The 9,345-nt window shown below is 36.9% G+C and overlaps 1 protein-coding gene across 1 annotated transcript; it reads left to right on the top strand.

Moving 5' to 3' along the window:
* Nucleotides 1-703: 703 nt before the first annotated feature.
* On the top strand, nt 704-7,644 carry LOC135842590 (zinc finger protein 84-like). Its single transcript, XM_065360120.1, has 9 exons — nt 704-1,052; nt 1,144-1,232; nt 1,329-1,484; nt 1,813-1,944; nt 2,050-2,241; nt 4,114-4,332; nt 4,465-4,646; nt 4,728-4,874; nt 5,439-7,644. The coding sequence occupies exons 1-9, from the start codon at nt 910-912 to the stop codon at nt 7,281-7,283; spliced, it is 3,105 nt and encodes a 1,034-aa protein (XP_065216192.1). The 5' UTR covers nt 704-909; the 3' UTR covers nt 7,284-7,644.
* Nucleotides 7,645-9,345: the final 1,701 nt, after the last annotated feature.

The raw sequence follows: 9,345 nt of genomic DNA, 5'->3' as shown, positions 1-9,345 counted from the left end.
GAACAAATACTCTCCGATTTGAGCGAAATCAGATTAAACCAAAAGAGCACACATATATCAAAATTTCAGATGCTGTATTTGACTTTTAAAATTTTGATAAATTTTTACAAAATTGAAAAAAAAAGGTTTTTATAGTGATTTTTTGCCTTAGAAAATGTAGGACCATTTGCATCACAATTCGAATCAGAAATTTTGTGATTTGATTCGTGATTCGAAGCATTTTTTAAAGACTGGATTCATGATTCATGAATTGAATCATTTTTCTTCATAGCTGCGATTCATTATTCGAAACATGTAGGTACCTATTTTAAATGGTGCATCATTTGGGAACCCCTGGAGCACAAAAAATGGTCATTTTGGGTTGACTAACCACGGATTCGTATTTGGGACATTTATTACAACATTTTAAGAGTGGTTGAGTCGATAACTGCCCGGCACCCAAAAAACGGCCTAATCGGGACTCCTCCTGTATGAAAATATTATAAAAATAACGTTCAATTCATGTGACAAGGTTCAGTACAGCATAAAAATACCCATTTATGTACATTAGGTACAGGTAGGTTTGTATGTACATATGAGTGGAATCGCTTCGTTTTCTCCAAGCTTCCATTCAGCTATTTACACGATGAATGGGTCAGCTATCAGATTGTACCATGTTCTTATCACTGTAATATCTTATCAGTCCGTGCCCCAAAAGTGATTGTATATATTATGGTTGCGTAGGTGATACAGAAAACTTCTATTTTGTAAACGTATCTATGTCCAATTCCTTGACAAGAAGTTGTTTAAAAGACTATGCGCATTCGCTGCCATTCATTCAGTCGTGAAAAATGATCGTTCGAATGACTTTAATTTGAAACCAAGTAGAATCGTTGTGTAATTTCCCCAAAGTTTTCATGTTTTATCAGTATGAATTTATTAAATAATTTTTCGAAAGACGAATCCGCAAGACGAACGCATAACATCGGCTGTTGTCATTCTTCCTCACATCAGTTTATAAATCATAACTCGAGGCAGTCCCAAGATGATGCTTTTCCATCTGATCTTAGAAGGTATGTGAACCTGATCGAAAAACCATTCTTATAGGTACCAATTCATTATTTTACCCGATAATTTGTTTGCAACTGAGCATAATTTTCACAGTGAATGTTGTGGAACTGAAAGCGAAACTGAAGAACATTCCAAGAAACGTAAAGACCTATCCGAATCTGCAAAATGTGAAGCCAAAACAAGTTGAGTGAATGTTACTTCGAAACGTGTGTAATGTAGTTTAATACCAACTTTGAGACCACCCTCATACTTATAGGTGTTCCTATTTTTTTTTTCAGTTGAGCTTGTAGAATCTATCGGAAAGGTTGCCGAAGGTGGTTGCTCAATAGGTTTGAGTGTGCCTTCCCTAGAAATATCGAGCCATGATCTTCATCGGTCGGAGGAACCACTTGAACAATTTTCTGACGATGGCTGTATTAGACACATAACACAAGGTACATATATCTAAATCATAATGACATAATTTTTTAGTTTCTGTCCGTGGGAAAACTTGATCCCTCATCCCCTCATCCCTCACCCAAAAATGAGATGACAAAATCACTTGTTTGGCCGAAATTATTCCCACTCTACCCCGTTCTTCTTCTAAGGAAAATACGCCGAAGAAAATACAGACTTTTCCAATCAAGTGCAGCAAATGAATGATGTAATACCTACGAGCTAAATGTGTACAATTTTGTCTTATCAATTTGATGAGATATTATAGGATGAGCGTCCTGAGAAGAAACAAACTTTGATCTCAAAAATTCATATTTTGTTTTTCAGCTTCGCTCGTTGAATTTATTGAAAAGGTAACTGAAGATTATCGCTCTACGAATTCGTTCAGGTCTCCCCTAGAAATATCGAGCGACGATCATCATAATTCGGAGGAACAGCTTGAACAGGTTCCTGGCGAAGGTGGGTAATTTCATAATATTTTCATTTTTCATTTTTGGAAACTGACATTCTCTGGCACCATTGAGGAAACAACTTTGGGGTCATACGAATAATTTTGCTTCTCAGTTGCGCTCGTGGAAACTGCTCGAAATATCGCCACAGATGCTGGTAACACAATTGTTGCACCGACTGAAACTTCCACGTATAATCATATAACTGAAAATGCTTCCAATACTTTCATCATACTTGTACCTTCCGCAGAAAACCCCAACAACATCCTTCATAATTCGGATGCACAACCTGCACAAGATTTTCAAGGTTAGTATACGGTCTAGCGATAGGTACCTACTCACTTTGTCACAATGTACTTACACTGTTTAAAACTAGTGTTTGAAACAGACACTGTTTACACCACTGTTTAAAACCAGTGTTTGAAACAGATACTGTTTACACTGTTTGAAACCAGTGTATGAAACAAACACTGTTTGAAACCAGTGTTTGTGACAGACACTTTAAAACCAGTGTATGAAACACACACTGTTTAAAACCAGTGTTTGTGACAGACTCTGTTGTTCAAAACCAGTGTTTGTGACAGACACTGTTCTTCAAACCCAGTGTGTGTGACATACACAGTTCTTCAAAACCGGAGTGTGTGACAGACACTGTTCTTCAAAACCAGTGTTTGTAACAGACACTGTTTAAAACTAGTGTTTGTGACAGAAACCATTTGAAACCAGTGTTTGTGCAGACACCGTTTAAAACCAGTGTTTGTGACACTCACTGTTTAAAACCAGTGTTTGTGAAAGACACTGATTAAAAATAGTGTTTGTGACAGACATTGTTTAAAACAAGTGTTTGTGACAGACACTGTTTAAAACCAGTGTTTGTGACAGACACTGATTAAAACAAGTGTTTGTGACAGATACTGTTTGAAACCAGTGTTTGTGACAGACGCAGTTTGAAACCAGTGTTTGTGACAGACACGGTTTGAAACCAATGTTTGTAACACACGCTTTTGTTCAAAACCACTGTTTGTGCCAGACACTGTTCTTCAAAACCAGTGTTTGAAACAGATACTGTTTACACTGTTTGAAACCAGTGTATGAAACAAACACTGTTTGAAACCAGTGTTTGTGACAGACACTTTGAAACCAGTGTTTGTGACAGACACTTTAAAACCAGTGTATGAAACACACACTGTTTAAAACCAGTGTTTGTGACAGACTCTGTTGTTCAAAACCAGTGTTTGTGACAGACACTGTTCTTTAAACCCAGTGTGTGTGACATACACTGTTCTTCAAAACCGGCATGTGTGACAGACACGGTTCTTCAAAACCAGTGTTTGTAACAGACACTGTTTAAAACTAGTGTTTGTGATAGAAACCATTTGAAACCAGTGTTTGTGACACTCACTGTTTAAAACCAGTGTTTGTGAAAGACACTGATTAAAAATAGTGTTTGTGACAGACATTGTTTAAAACAAGTGTTTGTGACAGACACTGTTTAAAACCAGTGTTTGTGACAGACACTGATTAAAACAAGTGTTTGTGACAGACACTGTTTGAAACCAGTGTTTGTGACAGACACAGTTTGAAACCAGTGTTTGTGACAGACACGGTTTGAAACCAATGTTTGTAACACACGCTTTTGTTCAAAACCACTGTTTGTGCCAGACACTGTTCTTCAAAACCAGTGTTTGTGGCAGACACTGTTTGGAACCAGTGTTTGTGACAGAAACTGTTGTTCAAAAGATCAAAACCAGTGTTTGTGACAGATGCTGTTGTTCAAAACCAGTGTTTGTGACAGACACCGTTCTTCAAAACCAGTGTTTGTGACAGACACTGTTTGAAACCAGTGTTTGTGACACACACTGTTTAAAACCAGTTTCCAAAATTTGTTCGAACCATTTCTACCTAATTAGCAACAAAATGCGATTTCCGATGTCCTGTAAAGGACAAGGAACCACGACGACGACTAGCATGAAATATACTCCGAAGCGCAGGTCTAGGGGGGTAAAAATTGGGGAAATTCTGGTGAAAATCGTGAAGAAAATTTCAGTCATTCTTTTTTTCATTTCTTTAAGAGAAAGTATTATAGAGAGACTCGTATTGCTGTTCATATTTTTAAAACTTCAGAAGCTTATACCTAGAACTAGATAAATAAGTACCTACTCATGTTTTTGTTTCTCAGTTGCACGTTCAGAAACTTCCAGAAATATTACTGATGATATTCGCGACTATTTGACTATCCCTTTCCCAGAATATTCGAATAGCAGTCTACCTAATACAGCGACACGTCCTCAGAAAGAATATAATCAATTTTTAAATTTGACCACCCTCTCCACACAAATATCGAATGACGAAGTTCGTTGTAACGTAGAAGAGCATTCTCAACAACCATCTGAAGAGAGTAAGTAGGTTCTTATGGTGCAGCGTAAATAGAATGATTTTGTTTCTAAAAAAAAAGTAAGGTTATGAAAAACTTGACTTGTATAGGATTTCATAATATAACTTATAAAATTTCCATGCAATTTTCTTCTAGATCCGGCCTCAGAAGATTCACAGAGCTGTTTCTCTGACTCGACGAAAGCGAACAATCGTGTGCTCTTGCTCGTACTCAACGAACAATTTGTTAAAACACACGCTAGGCGAACACTACGGATAGAACAAGTACAAGTGACAACTCAACGCCCAAACTGTAACGATGTGCTAAATATGTACCAGGTAAGAGTAAATGGTATGGTTTCAATTACCTTCGTGCCAGTTACATTTTTAGCACAACATTTATGTTGATCTGCACTTTAGGGCAATGGGGAGACATCTTCTTTAGCTGGATGCTCAAAAAATCGAGAAAGTGATGGCGAGGGCTGGATTTCTCGCTCTGTGAAAAAGAACAAAGAACTTCCCAGCGCAGTTACCTCGATACAAACCTCGGATAGTGTTCCGAAAAAGGTTAGTACATACAATTACATATCTACCTTCATGTAATGATGTGTTTTGTGTTCTGCTCCATCATGAAATGCGTTTTACTTTAACACCAATTGAGTAAATACCTATACCTACATATGCTGATGCACTCTAATATTTACGTCTTGATACCATATGTAATAATAATAAGATACTCGCATGATGAAAAATTTGAAAAAATTCCTTTACACGATGAAATGAACTCACCACAAAAAAATTGAAATTCGAAAAAATTCAAAAAATAAATGAATTTCAATTTGTTTGGTATGAGTGTAATTTTTATCAATTTTTTTCATGTAATACGTCAGAAAGAGGTCAAAATAAGACAACTGAATAAATTTAAACTTTTTTTGATGTTTGGAATTGAAAATTGAACTTTTTCGAATTTTGATTCTATTGTGATGAGTTCATGCATTCATCGAGTATTTGGGTTTTTTCAACTTTTTCAACGGATACGTAAGAATAGGGGACTAGGGGTCAAATGGGTCAACTTCACCACTCAAAACTGATAACAACCACAAAATTAATTCAGTCGTTTTTTCCCTGCAGGTACCCAAAGCATTGACACGAGACTCGCCTCCATACTGCTGCAATATCTGTGATAGAACGTTTTCCTACCAATCTGTTTGGAAAAAACACCAACAAGAACATTTGAAGCCATTCCTGTGTCCAAAATGTAACATACCGTTCGCTGAAAAACAGTATCTCATTGAACATCAAGCAACTCATCGTGAAAAGAGACCTTACAAATGCAGATTTTGTGATGCACGATACAAGCACAGCCGAGGTAAATTAAAGCACGAACGTCACGTGCATACAAACGTCTCTCGTTTTGAGTGTGCTGTTTGCGGTAAAATTTTTGCATTGAAAAGTTCTCTCATTAACCACCTGCGAATTCATTCTGATCAAAAACTGTTTTGTTGCCAAACCTGTGGCGCGAGCTTTTCTCAAAAATATAGTCTTGTTAGGCACCAACAACGGGCTCACAATAAAGAGAAAAACTTGAAATGCCGCATATGCAACCAGCTATTTAAATACCAAAAGGCTAAGGCACAGCACGAACGAGTACATTTGGAAGGTCCTCGTTTTAAATGCACCTTATGTGGCAAGAAATATCAACAGAAACAGGGTCTAACCCATCACATGTCCAAACACCATCAAGACAGTAAAGTAATGCATGAACGGATACATGTGGAGGATCCTTGTTTTGAATGCGCCCTATGCGGCAAGAAATATAACCAGAAAAAGGATCTAACCAATCACATATTCAATCACAAAGAAAGTCAAGTAATACATGAACGCCTGCCAGTGGAGGGTCCTCGTTTCGAATGCGCCTTATGCGGCAAGAAATATCACCAGAAACAGGATCTAACCAATCACATATTCAATCACAAAGACAGTCAAGTAATGCATGAACGTCTACCTGCGGAGTCTCCCCATTTCGAATGCACCTTATGCGGCAAGAAATATCACCAGAAACAGGATCTAACCAATCACATACTCAAACAAAAAGATGGTAAATGTGATTGGACAAGACATCAGCGAAAACATCTGAAGCAGTTTCACTGCCAAAAGTGTGGCAAACATTATGCTTTCAAAACCCATCTCATTAGGCATCAAGCAACTCACTGTGAAAAGAGAACCTACAAATGCGACATTTGTGGCGCAAGATTCAAGCACAACAACACTAAATTACGTCACGAACGCTATATGCATTCGGAAGTCACTTGTTTTGAGTGTGCTGTTTGCGGGAAAAAGTTTAACCATAAAAGTTCCATCTTTCTCCACCTGCGAGTGCATTCTGGTCAAAAACCATTTCGTTGCGAAACCTGTGGTAAAAGATTTTCTTGCAAACCCGAACTCGTTTCACATCAATGGACGCACAGTAAAGTAAAAAAATTCAAATGCCGCATATGTAACCGGTCATTTAAGCACAAACACACTAAGACAACGCACGAACGTTTACATGTGGAGGGTGCTCGTTTTGAATGCGCCCTATGCGGCAAGAAATATCGCCAGAAAATTGGTCTAGCCTATCACACATCCAAACAGGTTTGCAGCAAGTCAGTAGAGGACCTTTATTTTGAATGCGCCCTATGCGGCAAGAAATATAGCCAGAAAGTTGGTCTAGCCTATCATATATCCAATCAGGTTTGCAGTAAGTCAGAAAAGGAACGTTCAAATGTGGAGGGCCCTCGTTTTGAATGCGCCGTATGTGGCAATAAATATCGCGAGAAACGTTATCTAGCCAAACACTTATCCAACCAAGTTTGCAGTAAGTCAGCGCAGGAGCATTTACATGTGAAGGGCCTTCGTTTTGAATGCGCCCTATGCGGCAAGAAATATCGCAAGAAATATGGTCTGGCCTACCATATATCACATAATTGCAGTTAGATTTCAATAATCAGTGTCAACATGTGTACAGATTCAAATTAGGATTTTTATTTGTGTTTTTCGGTTCTTGCTTAACATTGGCAAAAGAGTTGAACATTTTTTTGCAATTTTTTGTATATTGCAGTGTTAGACATACCAGATGTGTTCTTATGTTAGTACTTAATAGGTACTTATTTCTATCATTTTTACCCATACATAATAATATGTAACTGCTTTGGCAAATTATATTCCACTTAATTGGCGTTTGATCAATTTTTGGGGATTGTTTCAATATGTACCCAATTTTCTGAAAATTTCATTCAAATTCTGAGATGTTTTAGATTTTACAGTTTTTATTTATCGTACTATTTTTTAAATATTTAACACAAATTTTATGATAAGTACTTCATCTAGTTTTAGCGTTTTCCGCGCAATTTTCATGACATTTCAACAGTTTGTTTTTTGTTTTCATCGATTAGGATATGTAAACCTTGTTAAGTTGAAGAATATTTGATATTTTCTGAAAACTTCTCAATATACTCATGTGATAAGGTTCAGTATCTACATAGCATACAATACCTGTACATATGTATGGGGAGTTGAAGGGCGGAGCGGAGGTGGGGTATTTCGCCTAGGAACTGCGCAACTCATACTGAGTGTATGTAGATATGTTTGCCTAACCTGCAGGTCACAATGGCTGTATGAGACTAGATTGACATTTTCTGGTTGTATGAGACTCATATACAACAATAGCTAAAGGTATGACGAATTGAATTTTTTTTTTTCAAAGTTTAAAAAATTCTAAAAGAGCTTACTTGTGCAGCAAAGTTCTCGCATATTTCTTTACCTCTCGGATACACTCTTGAATGAAATCAGACTTGAATCAAAAGAGCACTCACAATCAACATTTTAGGCGTTGCACTTAATTTTCATAATGTTGGTGAATTTTCAAAAATTGAAAAAAAAAGGCTTTCATTATGATTTTTAGCTCTGGAAAAATCAGCACGGATAATTATTTAATTTTACCTCTCCTCCTAATAGTCCGGCATATGACAATAGGAGTAATTGCACCCCCCCCCCGCCGATCTTCCGGGACAACATTTTTCTTAAAGGGGACATCCTAAGGAACATTTTAATGCAAAGTTGCCAAAAAAAAGTTGGCCTTACTTACAAAATGGCGGCCATTTTGATTTTCAGGTCAGCCAAAATCGCAGATTTTGCGTTTTAACATAGGACTTGCACAAACTTTTTCAAACTTTACAAAGGTAGATCGAAAGATCATGCAAAAATTTATCACCTGTCCAAATTTCAAGTGCTAAAGTGCGTTTTTCGATTTTTGGTGAATTTTTGAAAATCGAATTTAGGCCAAAAATGAGGGAAAAAATCAAAATTTTACCAAATTGACCAAGAAAGCTGAAATTTGGGATATACCCTATTTTCGACATGCCAAATTGATTGAAAACGGTTTCAATCCGTTTTGAGCAGTTCTGGAGCCTCCAGCAGATTTTTTAAACTCGAAATTCCCACAAATTTTCATCAAATTGGAGTTGTAAAGCTAAAATTCATTCTAAAAACTAATTTCAATACGCTACGAAGTACTGCAGGTGAATTTCAAGTTGTTTTGGAGCCTCCAGAAACTTTTTGAAAATTCCTGAAGCCTCCAGCAGATTTTTGAAACTTTAAATTTTCACAAAATTTCATCAAATAGAGATGGAAAGCTGACATTTACTCTACACTCCAATTTTAACACCCTCTGAAAACGACTTCTGGTGGATTTCAAGTCATTTTAGAGCCTCCAGCGACTTTTTTGAAAATTACTGGAGTCTCCAGTAGATTTTTGAAACTTGAAATTTCCACAATATTAATTTATCAAATGGAGTTGGCAAGCTGAAATTTACTCTACACTCCAAAATGGTTTTAAAGCTTCCAGCTACTTTTAGGAAATTTCAATTTTCCAAAAAAACGTCATACAACCTTTCAAAAAGTTGCTGGAGGCTTTAAAACGACTTGAAATCCACCAGCAGTCAACTTCGTAGCGTATTGAATTAGTTTGCAGAATGAATTTCGACTCTCCATCTTGGTT

The sequence above is a fragment of the Planococcus citri genome, chromosome 4 (genome assembly GCF_950023065.1).
Source record: "Planococcus citri chromosome 4, ihPlaCitr1.1, whole genome shotgun sequence".
Taxonomy (NCBI): domain Eukaryota; kingdom Metazoa; phylum Arthropoda; class Insecta; order Hemiptera; family Pseudococcidae; genus Planococcus; species Planococcus citri.
This window is presented reverse-complemented; position numbering and strand designations above follow the sequence as displayed.

Coding starts and splice junctions, on each gene's coding strand:
- LOC135842590 (XM_065360120.1), top strand. CDS start 910: ATGAATTTATTAAATAATTTTTCGAAAGACGAATCCGCAAGACGAACG. Junction 4,333..4,464: donor TCAACAACCATCTGAAGAGA/GTAAGTAGGTTC, acceptor ATTTTCTTCTAG/ATCCGGCCTCAGAAGATTCA. Junction 4,875..5,438: donor CGGATAGTGTTCCGAAAAAG/GTTAGTACATAC, acceptor TTTTCCCTGCAG/GTACCCAAAGCATTGACACG.